This window comes from Diorhabda sublineata, chromosome 5 (assembly GCF_026230105.1).
Source record: "Diorhabda sublineata isolate icDioSubl1.1 chromosome 5, icDioSubl1.1, whole genome shotgun sequence".
In the NCBI taxonomy this organism is placed as follows: domain Eukaryota; kingdom Metazoa; phylum Arthropoda; class Insecta; order Coleoptera; family Chrysomelidae; genus Diorhabda; species Diorhabda sublineata.
Genome location: NC_079478.1, coordinates 15,176,040 through 15,190,339, shown reverse-complemented (window position 1 = coordinate 15,190,339; position 14,300 = coordinate 15,176,040). Strand labels below are relative to the sequence as shown.

General features: G+C 31.6%; 1 protein-coding gene across 3 annotated transcripts in view; it reads right to left on the bottom strand.

Moving 5' to 3' along the window:
• LOC130444656 (cytospin-A-like) overlaps positions 1-13,069 on the bottom strand; it is a 170,514-nt gene extending 157,445 nt beyond the window's left edge. For 2 of the 3 annotated variants that reach the window (XM_056779921.1, XM_056779922.1), the window contains exon 1: positions 12,665-13,069. In XM_056779921.1, coding sequence (XP_056635899.1) covers positions 12,665-12,670 — 6 coding nt within the window. In that variant the 5' untranslated portion in view covers positions 12,671-13,069. Of the gene's footprint in view, positions 1-5,535; positions 5,828-12,664 lie in introns of those variants that run through there. The other variant, XM_056779925.1, reaches the window with a different exon arrangement.
• Between the last annotated feature and the right edge of the window lie 1,231 nt (positions 13,070-14,300).

Below are 14,300 nucleotides of genomic sequence, written 5' to 3'. Positions count from 1 at the left end.
AGATAGAAAAAAAGGTATACCCAGTACAGATATAAAAATTGTGGGCGATATTTATGCTTAAGTGCACATTGTTCCTTTATTTGTGCTGATGGGTGTAGTCGCAAAAAAGACTGATATATTTTTTTACGAAAAGAAATTATTGGTAATCAGTTTGCATTGTAAATAAAATACTGTGAAATGTTTTTTAAAATATTTTTTGTATTCACCTCTCTCTTCATTATTTTATACATTCAACATTGTTATATTTTTATATTTCTTCACAAAGCTTTTTAATAAACATCTTGGACTTGAGATTTAATTATTTCAATCATTTTACCAATTCTCTATAATGTTAAAGTTGTATTGAGAGTATAATTGGACAAAATAGAAAAGGCATCTTGACATGCGACTACTTATGCTCCATATAGAGGTGCGACTACTGTAGCATTAATGGAGGCGGAAGCGAACCTAAATTTTTGCACTTTATAACTTGTAGGAATGGTAGGTAGTAACAATTTGAATTATTGAAAATATATTTCTATAGTAAATAACATGGAATTTGCTTTACAAAATACATCTGTATCCTTGGTTTTTTGTTACTGTAAACGAACCAACGAACGATGTAGGTACTGTATAATTATTTTATATACACTGGCGAGCAAAAAATTGAGGTCACTTCAGAAATTGCGAATAATTTTAGCGTTAATATTGATAAGGATTACCAGGCGTTAAAGCAAATGTTTTCCGAGACTTGACATCTGTCATTTGATGTATTAGAGTATGACTTTGATGAAAAATGTGCCTTTGCGCTAATTGAACATTCACATTTCCCCTGCTTGTTTTCCAGATTACTGTTGATTCTTTGTGTAAAACCTAACGATTGCAAAGTGTAGTGATTTAACAGGCCCGTAATAAATTTAGATCCGATTGTTGCGGCAAGAATTGTTGCGCTGTTACAAGATGGTCGGGGGCAATGTGAAACTGCAAGAATTGTTGGTGCTAGTCTTTGTGGTGTGCAAAGGGTGTACCAGCGCTTTCTGGAGACTGGCCTGATCATTAGAAGACCAGGGTCTGGGCGAAAAAGAGTTACCACTCAACGAGATGACAGTTTTTTGGTGTCCACAAATTTGCGGAATAGGACAGCAGATGCGGTTTCACTGCAAAATCAGTTGGAAGAAATGAGAAATGTTAACTTTAGTGAATGGACCGTTAGAAGAAGGCTTCATGGTCCTGGACTGTCATGCAGAAGAATGGCTACAGGTCCTCCGTTGCACGCCAGCATAGAACTGTAAGATTGACATTTGCCAAAGATTACGTTCGTTGGAATGATGATGACTGAAGCTGGGTATTGTTCTCAGATGAGTCGCGTTTTTGCAACACAGTCATGGTTTTGGCGGAAATCACTGCACAAGCTCGTACAGAATTGGTCTTCATAGAAAATGGCTCCCTAACCTCACAGCAAGAATTTTCAGGAAGTATCTGGATGAGGTAGAAATTAGGTAGTTTGACTGGCAGAATAAATGAATGTGATCCGAATCTTAATTCAAAGTATGCCGCGGCGACTTCAAGCAGTCATCAATGCAAGAGGAGGGAATACACGTTATTAGTGTCAAGTTTTTTTATTTTGTTCGTTCCATATCTACCCTAACAACAAAATGTTGAATTTCGCCCTAAATGTAAATTTGTTGCTTTCTCAGAATAAATCATTAAATCCAAAAAATGCATTTTTTTAGTATAGCTTACAAAGACACATGCAATGATGTACAGTTTGCGAATACTATCTTAAAACGTAAAATTTCAAAGAACATGAAAATTTTAAGGTGACCTCAAGTTTTTGCCCGCCAGTGTATTATTTATACGATTTCTATTTCTATAATAAATACTGTCTCTTACGTTCTTAATTTATTTAAACACTATACACACACTTAACTAACTTATAATAATTCACTTATCGCTAACACTTAACTCATATGTTTAATTTATTTAAATTCTTCGATTACTTTCTATTTCGGTCTGTTCACTACGGATATTTATTATCAATTGAGCTCAACTGTGCTACACAAACTCCTTATATATCCTAAAAGAATTCTAAAAACTTCTAGAAAAAAAAACAAAACAAGTCCTTCCTAGAAAGTATTCAAAAGAAACAGTATAAATAAGCCGCCTGCTATAATACATAGTTATATAAAAAGCAAACATCAAAGACGGCGCTGCCGAATTTTAGAATTGCTGGTATTTCAATCGTACATCAAAGGTTGCTGCCTTCGCCGAATTTTAAAGTTCCATCTTTTTACTCTTGTCGATTTCGTATCAGAGCTTCCGATTCTCTTTACCGCCCTAGCTACTCTCATCTTTGTTCCACACCACTATATGTGTTTGAGGTATCCACACAAAAAAAGTTAAAAGGCGCCAAATCTGGGCAACGAGGGAGCCATGGAATATAAGTTGAATCCAACTTCTATAATTCACGTTTCGCTAGCGTGGATTTTGAAAGAAAAAAAGGTCCAATTATTTCTCTGCCCGGACTTAAGAACTACGATTACGGTGGAATTTCAGTGAAAGGGCCTCATCAGAGAGAAAAATATTGTTACAATTGTAAAATGGGTTAAGTATTTCATTAGCAAATGCGAGCCTTTTTCTAACGTCACATTTGTTCAATTTTTGTGTTAATTGCAACTTGTATGGATACAGTTTAAGAGCAAACAAAATTCGTCACTATAATTGTAAGACAGACGTTTACCTCTTACGGGTAAACAATCGTGGATCTTCTCGTACAGACTTCATAACACTCTCAATATTGTCTTCAGTCCTAGATGTTCTAGGACGACCTTTCTCTTATGAAGTAAACTTTGACCCAGTCTTTTCAAAACATTTCAATTAAGCTTGGAGCTTTACTAATTCGGCGTAGTTCATATTCAGAATCGCCTAGTAACAATAATTACAGTTCTCGAAAAACGCGCGACGCTTTCCGTCGAAGTGACTCATTGTGACAAAAATTCCATGAGCATGCCTACTCAACGGTAGCTCCCTCTGCCCACGTGCTTTCTATCCAGGGAAAAAAGGAATATGCACGTTCTATTGAGCCCCCTAATATTTCCACTTATATACGGCAAACACCTCCGTGCTTTTGTTTTGATACTGATCGATTTCTATTTTAATAAGTATAGTACTCTAAGAATGGAGTGAAAATACAGATAAACAGTTAGGTTTTTCATAATTCATACTGTAAATATTCACTCAAGTATACATTTTCAATGAGTAATTGCATGATTGAATAAAACATATTATCAAAGATTGTAATGATAGAAAAATGTATTCGATGTATTGGCATTCCCGGAACACTTATATAAAAGCCCGCAAATGATAATAACATGAAATAATTAGTGCTGTTTGATTATAATTAACATCGCATGTCTACTAATGTTCGTAAACCTTAATTACTGTTCAGCGTCTGTAAATACGGGGTGTTTTTTAGTAATTAAGCCCACAACAACACGAGTATCTACATTTAAAGATTTTCCATGCTAATTACTTGTGAAAAGCGTTATTTCAATATTTGATACACTATCAGAGAGGAACAAGAAATAATGCTATTTGTTTAGCACAAGAGTTTATTTATTCGGTTTCCAGTTTAAGGAGTGAACATTACAAAGCAAAATACAGTATTTTTTTGTAAAACGCATATTCTTTGATGATTAAGATGTTTTATTGTTCTCGATTTTAGGTCTCTTGTTTCAAAATTAGTTTTTTTTTTAATAATTTTTGGAAGAACTTTTCTTTAAGACTTTATTAAAATATGAAATTGACACTGACAATTTGCGTATTTATATTGATCAATAGATCATCATCAATATCAAAATAAGAATAAAATCAAACTAGAACTTGTTCTAATAAGAAAAATTAAACTTTCCTTGGTCCTTACATCTCAAATATTAAATTATTTGTAGTTTTATTAGACTTTACAAAATAGATTTATAAATTTTACTTATCGAAAAAGAGAACATTTCGAAATTCATAAAAACGATAACGCTATAAATGATAAAAAAGACCTAAATGATTCGAGTAAAATTTATAGCTCTATTTTGTAAATTCTAATAAAACTACAAATAGTTTAATATTTGAGATGTAAGGACTGAGGAAAAATTAATTTTTCTTATCAGAACAAAGTTCTAGTTTGATTTTATTCTCATTTTAATATTCATGATGAAGATGATCTATTGATTGCAAATTGTCAGTGTCAATATCATATTTTGACAAAGACTTACAGGAAAGTCGAAACCTCAAAATTTATCTTTCATTTAAAAACTATATAATTTTGATTATTGAACATTTAGAAATTTAATCATATAGAGTTATTATAGTCAAGACATTCCAAGAAAAAATAAAAAAGATATAAGAATGAATAGCTGGAAAAATAGAATGAAGAAAGTGAGGAACTCGGGCGAGAGATGTTTCTCTTTGCAGTGAACCACTGTTGCATGGACAATTCGTTTATTTGAAGTAGATTTGGTTTAGAGTACCTAGATACAGAGTGCTACGGGGCTTGATGCACAAAATTCGGGAGTGAGTAGATGACATGAAAATAATGCTGTGACATTAAAAAAATTTCTAATACAATAGTTATATTCACTCAAAGTGCGAAATCAGAATTTATATTTAAGTATATTTTCGAAATTATACATTCCAACATTATGAATTTTGAATAGATGTTTACGTACGATTACAATTTATGATAATTTTCTTTAGAATGTCTCTTTATGGCGAACGGTTTCCTTGGCATGTACAACGATCTAAAAATCTACATATCTCCTGAACCATTAATTTTATCGAGTTTAACGAAGAGTACCTTTTTGTTAAAAAATCGTTTCAAAAAATCATTTTAGCTATCTTTAGATTGCACCTAAAAGTTGTCCCTGTAAATATTACGAAAAGTTAACCATTGGGCATCAGCCGCCCCTGGCCTTCAGATAGTAGTGTAGAATTATTTATTCCGTCAAAAACACTACATGGATATACGTAATTTAAATTAGGTTAGAGCCCATTTCGTTATTTGTATTGCTTTCATTTCAAATAAAAAAATAAGCTGTAGTATCAGCATTATAATTATGAAAAGTTTTCAATATTTGTACAAGATAATAAAATATTCATCACTTTTTTTAGATGATCTTTGTTCACCAAAATTAAAGCACTTTTATTTTTTTTATGTTGGTTATTTGAATGACCCTCATTATGAAATTTATTTATCATAATTAGAAAATTAAGAGAAATCAAATGTATTTTAGAAAATTATAAGATATTTAAATATAAATAGTACCAGAAGGCTTATTTTTTTATAAATAATAGAGTTTAATAACAAGAGTTGTACGGAGTAAAAAATAGAAATTCCAATTTCCGTTTTTTATCGATTGATATGTAAATCGGGGTATTTTTACACAAAGAGAATGTTTGCATGCTAATTTGATTAAATATAATACACCGCATTGCACCCCCGGCATAACCTCTCAAAAAATAGATTCAAACTAATAAATTTCAGTGTCAACTCAAAAATAAACCTACCTACAACAGTAAAATCGAAAGGTAACCAACGAAAGAATGCGTCAACATCCCTCAAACAAAGGGCCGAACCTTCAGAGTCCGTTTGTACACCCTACGGCATTTACAATTTCCGAACATCCCTTTTTTCACTTCTTTCGAATAAATGGCGCGATATAACGTACAAGGATACTGTATTTTACCCGATAGTTGACAATACTTATTAATATTTGAAGTTTTAAACTTTAAATTTTTTGTTATTAAAAATGGTCCATCAGGCCGAAATCAAAATAAAAACAAACACATCTCACGACGCGCGCCGGCAATTCGTAGTACTAGTTAGCCTAGGAGGCAAACACGAGCAGCTGCAATGTGACTACGCTTTTAATACAGCGCTGCCAAGTTTCTGAAAATATTTTCCCGTTTTTGTATTTTTTTTATAAATTCGTATGAAGACAGTTTTATTGATAATGTCTTATTGTGAAAATTCCCGTAGAATTTAAAACTTTTGTTCATTACTATTCAGTAATTTCTAGTGAAACATGTTGGTTAACAAAAAAGTTGTTCATCGCAGAAGATTTTGAAATGTCACGAATAACATGTTATTGAAACATCGTAGATTCAAACAAAATAATAAAAATGCATATAAAATAATTTTGTTGGTTTTTCCTCCGATTCGTTTGTTTTTATGTATAGAAAGTTTTTTCACTTCCAAATAAATGAATAAGGATTCTTTTTCGACACTTTTGTGTGTAAAGATATATGAAATTAGTTGAGATTACTTATTTTTTCAAATAAAATCAAAATTTGGAAAATAAATCTGCAGTCAACTTTAAAATGTTAATTTCATAATTACCCTCATGAAAATGAAACTGAAGTATGTACTAAAATATTTTATTAAGAAACTGGATGATATAAGCAGATGATAACATCAGTATACTTTGTTTCTCAATATTTTCTATCATTAAAATCGTAGATATATTTTAAACACAACTACTTATCTTGCGATGTGGCAACATCGCTCCTAGACAAACGCATGCGTTCGTATTATTGGGTTATGCTTGGCAGGTTGGCCAATGGGACCGTAAAAATTGCGGGCACTAGGAAATAGTGATGTTAAATTTCAAATCCTTTTTATACAAGGAATAACTGCAATATCAATGCTGAATAACATATTATATGATATTAAGTTTTTATTCAGTACCGGAAAATCTGGTGATTTTGACGTATTATTATAGTTTACTTAAAAAATAAAAAAAAAACTTAAATAGTCTTTGTGTGAGTCTTGATAGTAAAATTTAAAGTAAGCAGAAGTATACGAGGCTATAATTTCTGTACAAATAAGTGGAATTTGAGGGGGAAGTTACCCTACAAAATCGGATCGTTCTTGAAATATTTCATATTTTTTCTGATTAAGCGATTGAGGTGAAGTAAAACCACAGATAATTTGGAAAACACAAAATTATATTTAGAAATTTTTATTAAAAGTTTGTAACAATAAATATTTTTAGGAGATTGATGAACAGCAGCGATTTAAAAGATAAAATATTCTTGAAAATAAATAACAGCTGAATTAAGAATTTGAACATTTTCCATTTTATAAATTTGGAAGCAAATACTGATTCTGGACAAATTTAATGTGAACTTGAGCAACATCAATATCAGATATGTGATGGGAATTGCTTGTCAGACGATTTTCATGCTTTTCTATCATATTTATCAATGAAATTGATTGGAAAAATCTTCTTGTCAGGCACAATTACATTGTTTCCAATATAGTATTTCTTCCTCTGGTTCAGATTCATAGATACTTATGATGCATCTATGACAACGCTTTTTGAGTAGATTCGCGAATTCGACAGCACGATTCGACGACATAGGATGAATAAGGACACGGTATTGAATAGGAAGTATCGATGCTGTAGTCATTAGTAGTATTGAATGAAAAGTATCGTACTCAAATGTATCGAAAGTATCGATACTTCAAAGTATCGAGTACTTTTCTAGGAGCCTAATGACGTACGTGTCACAACTTTAATATCAGTCAGTAAATGAAAATAAAAGGTTTTGGCACACAAATTTATTACAATAATAAAGAAATTACAATAAAAAGACGCCTGTAACTTTACAAATTTTGACCTTTATGAAAAAAGAACTTAATTTAGGCTCACATCAAAGTAATGTTTTAGATTAGAAGGTTCAGAACGATTGGACTAGATGACGTTGCCATAAACATGCATGGCCGTAACCGTAAGGTCGCAAGTTTCAAGTGGGTAATTTCTGATATTTATTCGATACGATACCTGTTGAAAAGTACAAGTATCGAATGCAAAGTATCGAGTACAAAAGTATCTGTATCGAAAGGTAAGATACTCGATACCACAAAGTATCGATACTTTTTTCGTGTCGCTAAGGTTGAACATAAACGAAAACCATCGCTTCATGGGTAAAGTTTAAGAGCCGGAAAGGAAAGACCTATTTTATTCGGCGTGATGTGAGGCTGGTTTGAATAAACTTGTAGTCTAATAAAAGGTCTACCCTTCTTTTTGAAGGTGACTATAAATTAATAATAAGTGAAGTTACAGAAGCACAAGATTGCAAGAATCAGGAGGCACACTTTCATCTAAACAATGAAGAAGATTGAAGAGATACGATTTGCTAAATATTAGATAAGATGAAAAATTTATAACTAAAAGATATGCGGACATTGATAATGATGATTGCTGTTAAATGTATCTCAAATAAGGTTAGGTATATTTGCGTTTATAGACATGGAATATGAATTAAGGAAACGTCCGTTAATATCAAAAATTATAAACTTATATCTTGATTATAAATCCTAAATCCGATAATTTCCAAATTTATGAACTCTAGACGTCAGGTGAATTGAAACATTATAATACTTTGTAGATTTTGTAAACCAATTTGATTTTAGATTGCCTTGATTGAAATGCAAACGGAACCGGATGGTCCATACAAATTTATTTTGAATTGTGAAAAACAGTTAACGAAGGATTTTATTGTTGCGACCACTTAAAATAAAAAGCGCAAAAGAAGTAGCATATCATTTAATCGTCATCTTCTCTTTGATAGACTCGCCATTTACATTACAGAGCGGTAAAGTTCGCGAGTTTGCCAATTCAATTATTACTGAACTTGCTATTCTTTGGCCCCATCTTGAAATTGTTCATGGTCGACCAAGGCATTCGCAGAGTCAATGCTCTATTGAGAAAGCTAACCAGGATGTTAGTTATTTGGTTTTGGGGGATTGAGATATATGCAGTCAAGGAAAAATATATCAAGTTTAGTACTAGTCAGATAAACAGTTTCAGTGACGCAGATTCACCAAATGATATTGTGACCAACTTCACAATGAAGAAGTCATGAAAACTAGTGAAAATGAAGATGTTCATGAGAGTAACTTATGAAAAGGAGTTAACTTGGAAAAAACCGTAGAGAGCATACCTAATATCAATCAATCAAGATCACAATCGCAAAAACGAGAATGAATTACTAAATAATAGCAACGATAACATAGCTAGTGAAGTTAACAATGACGGATAATACACAATGGACACCGAAAATTGGCCACTAAACCGATTATTTTCGGCAGCTCTTTCAACCTTATTCGCAGATTTATTTCGCAATTACCTGGTGATACCAGAAACAATCCTCCAGAAACTACCGCAAATATGTCGGCAAAAAGTTCAGGTCTAGGTTTTCTCAAGTGCAACTGCAATAGATTTTGCATTGACACTGTATCTGTAAACATCCAACAATGAAATGTAATTCTGAACGTGCAAAAATGAATAATACACAGTCAGTTCTTTATTATATCATATATTTGTTGATTGAAGTCGAAAATATATATTTTACCAAAAAACAGCTTTGAACTAGTTCAGTTAGTATTCCTTATTATGAATTTAATTTATCGAAATCGCGTTGTGAGTAATATCATTTGCTCAGTGGCCGAAACCATATGAGTGAATCTACCCACAATGCCATCTGAGTATTTTGCAATACCTATAACGCGACAACCTTCGTCGTGTTGAGGGCTTTAATTATTTGCCGAAAAAACGTTGTTAGTGGCCGAAGTTATGTGAATAGTTGCATTATGGGTATAAATTTTGGTCTTCTCCGAATTCGTCAATTGAGTGCAACATATATATTGATTATTTTCTTAGACATTAGTGGATATACAGAGATTTGATGCAAAAAATTCGGGAGCAGAAGACGTGAAAATAATGTAGTGACATGAAAAAACTATAGGCCTAGTTGCGAAATAAGAACTTATATTCAAGTATATTTTCTACATTATACATGTGAACATTATGTAAGTTTTAATGGATGATTACATATATTCATGTAGTGTGTTTAATGAAATAAATAATTCTGCACTACTATCTGAAGGCCGGGGGTGGCTCATGCCCAATGGTTGACAAACCGTAACTTTTACAGGGACAACCTGTATTGTGATTTTTTAACAAAGAAGTACATTTTATTCAACTTGATGAAATTTATGGTTTAGGAGATATGTAGATTTTTACATAAATTATCATAAATTATTTATTGAAATTACTTAGAGGAGGTATTAAATTGTGTTTCTGATATAAGGAAAAATGTATGTAGAGAATGTAGAGAAAATTAGTTGGTTAGCCTACAATTTATCAAATGAAAAGAAAACATAAACTATAATAAATGTTCAAAGTGGGCACCTTGTATATCTACACACTTCCGGAGTCTTCGGAACATATTTCTTTGAACTTTGAAGAGCATTCCAACATTCTGCTTTCTAGCGTCACAATGGAAGTTTATTCTATCGATCATTTCGCTTCTTATGTTTACCAGTGATGCAGATACCAAGCTTTAAACCCTCAAAATCTAATCCATAGTATTTAATTCAAGGGAATGCAAATGGACCTCTCTGACCAATCCACCTATTAAGAAAAATGTTATTAAGATGATTTTTTTACAACATGTAGGAAGTAGGGAAAGGCTCCATTGTGCATGAACCACATGTCTCTTCGAATATCATGTGTAGAAAATTATTATCGAGAAAGTTTCGCTGATAATTCAGATTATAATCAAAGAAATATTTGCCTACTAAATTATTACCAACGCATTAATAAAAAATCGATGTTCTTTGTTTGAATTACACCATGAGGATTTTCATTTGCCCAAAAATGTAAATTATTAGTACAGTAGGTACTTTCCCAACAATTGTATTATCATACACTTTCTGGATGTGAGAGAAGTAAAGAAGTTTATCCTGTAGAATTCTATCAATAGTTGTCGTTGAAATGTCCAAGAAATATTTGATTGAATTTTAATACCTCCTGTAAGTATTTTCAATAAATAATAATAATTTATGATAATTTTCATCAGAACGTCTCTTTATGGCGAACAGTTTCCTTGGGATGTACTAAACTATAAATTTTATCGAGTTAAACAATCTATTGAAAAATTTTTAGATTCTACAGGTTATCCCTGTAAAAGTTACGGATTGTTAACCATTAGGCATGAGCCGCCCCTGGCCTTCAGATAGTAGCGTAGAATTATTTGTTCCATCAAATAAACTACATGGACATAAGTTATCATCCATTAAAAATTCATAATATTCAAATTTTTTAATTTAGAAAAAATACTTAAATTCAAGTTCTGATTTTGCAACTTAAAGGTCTATAACTCAGAAACAAAGGGACTGAATAAAAAATAATTGGACTTTGTTTAGTAATATAATCATTTCTTCAGTAATGAGTACAAGAATTGCTCTCACACTTATACGTATAAAATTTATAAAACAAAAAACTTTTTTAGTGAAATGATTCAAAGTTGACCCCGTCTTGTCGATACTTAAAATTCTTTTCGTTTTATTTTGAGTTTGTATATATTTCAATCTGTCCAGACAGCTTCCTAAATATTGAACAATATATTTGGTTAACTTGTACTTTTTGTATTATTCTGTGAACTAATCCAAGACATTCTAAAAACTGCAAATAAAATATCGAACAAACCTTTTACATAAAGCAAGAACATTTGAGGAAGTAGAGCGAAGCGGAGGCAAAAACAAGTGAAAATAAATTTCATTCTTTATAAACACTACACTAAAATACGTGTTGATACAACTTGCGAGGTAGACTAAGTCTTAATTGCTGCCTAATTCTGCAAAGAAAAAATTATAATAAAAAATAATGAGAAATTTAGTTAATGGAATCCTTGACATTAATGCTTTCAGTAAGGTTTGTGGAAAAATATTGTTTATTCACATAAATTCTAATGCTTTGGGACTTGATGCAAAAAATTTGGGAGTGAGTAGATGACGTAAAAATGATGCTGTGAGATAAAAAAAATTCACATACGATCCCTCTTTTCTAAGTTGTGGAATGAGAACTTGTATTCAACTACGGTGTTTGACTTGACGGAATAAATAATTTTACAATACTATATGAAGGCCAGGAGCGACTCATGTCCAATGGTCAACAATCCGTAACTTTTACAGGGACAACCTGTACAAAATGTACTCTTTGTTTACTCGATGAATTCAAAAGGTAATCATTCATTGAAAATCACGTTCGAATCTATGATTTAGAAAATACAGTTGAATATAAGTTCTGATTTCGCAACTTTGAAGAACTAAGAACTATACATATAACTAAGAAACGAGGGGTCGTATGATATTTATTTTTGTCGCAGCATTATTTTCACGTCATCCACTCCGATTTTTTACTTGAAGTCCCGGAGCACCCTGTATATTGAATCCCTGAAGGGATATTATTTGATAATAATGAAGAACTGGACAATATCTGTTAACACTATTTCCTCCACTATATTTTCGTTCTACAATATAAACGGACTTAACCTACGCCTCTGTTTATCAGTCCTACCTAGACCTAATCTAGGTATTTAAATCTTCAGTAGCACCACTGTTTCCCACAATTTATTTTAAAATCCCTCACATGTCATCTTCGAACAATGATATTTTTAGAACGTCTAAAATTACACTTATGAACTGGAAGAACATTTTCTTAAATGAATAGGTTGACAAACGGAATCCATTTCAGAAATAGATTTATATTAAATGCGTCTGCTATCAATTAAATTGTTTATACTACATAGTACTCAGATAAATAATAAAAAGGGAATAGGTACTTACAATCATTTTCAATGGAGAAGTGCACAAGACAATCTAAACACTTGATATATACATTGAACCAAGGATTGTTTCAATAATTTCACTTGGCAATTGCATTTTTTCCGCATGCTAAACGTTCTCTATTGAATACATTAATAAATAAATACATTTAACACCCACTTTTCGCAGTTATAATTATTGTAAATACCACTGTGGGGCACATGAACCAAATTCTTCCCCAAATTCAATGAAAGTCTCTGTAAATTTCACGATATTAGACGACTCGACACTTTATTTAAGTTAAAAACAATTTAAATTAAAATATCACATCATTTTAATAAATATTTCAAAAAACTTTATAATTTATGGAATCTTAAACTATGTTGACACAGTTTAGTGTTTACATACTTTTAAAACTACCACGACAAATCTTAATGTTTACTTCTTCGTCTATGAACATTCAAGTAACTTTTTGAATACAGCGACGTGTGTCGATGATAGAGTAATTAAAACCGCATGCAAGATACAACATATGTTGAATAAATTTAATATAGTTTATAAAAATTCATTATCTCTTATATATACTCTCCCGAGCAAGAGATTCGACGAAATTAATTTTGTTTGTCATCATTTGTTTTCATGTATGTTCAAAAGGTTATCAACATTTCCGGATCCATGAAGTTTTAAACTTCTTTATACATACATTTAAATAGAATCTTATCAAATAGGCAACCTAATAAGCATACATCCTACTATGCACACCATCACTGTTACAAGGCTGTACAGTAAGTTGCCTATAGTTGTGTCTCTGCTATAATAATTTGAAAAACAGCTCAAATAAATTGTTTTTTATGAAAAGAAGTTTCACAAAGATCAAGGAAAACCTGTCAACTCCCAAACAAAATCTATTGATATTTTGTAACAAGGAATCATTATCTGGTTTATGAAAAAAATTTCATAACAATTTAACATTTTTTACATATATCAAATTTGAGCCACTAAAATAAAATTCTATTGAAATCTTTAATTAACGCCAGATTAAAGTTTAGTGAAATATTTTTTACAAATATTCACGAAGACCTTGGCAAAAGATATAACATCCTTTTCAATTTATTAGAAAAGATGGGATTGGGCATCCTTGACAAGGCTATAGTAATGCAAATGTGAAGACATTTAAGTTTATATAAACATTGACGTAGGTATCAAAGATATATATAATAGATTTTAGGATAGTAAAATTCGATTTAATTGATTGCTATATTTGTGGAGAAGAACATTATTATTCCATCTAATAGATAAGTAGTATTCGTAAGAAAAAAGGGAAATATTAGTATACGAGGTCGGGCTATTAAATAACAAGACTGGTCACAAAAAAGGGTTTTATTATAAAAATTATTCCACATTCGAATGCTTCCCTTCAATTCAATATACTCCCCTTCCCTCGCCACATACTTTTCCATACGTTTTTTTCATTGATCGAAGCAGTGCTGGAAGTCTTCTTTGGTGAGAGCCTTTAGGAGCTCTCCCGTTTTTTGCTTTACCGCTTCTATCGACTCAAATCGGGTCCCTTTCAAAGCAGATCTTTTTCTAACCTTTTAAGGAAATCTGAGCAGATCAGTTGACGCAAGAGATTTTGGTCAGGAGTAAGATTTTTTGG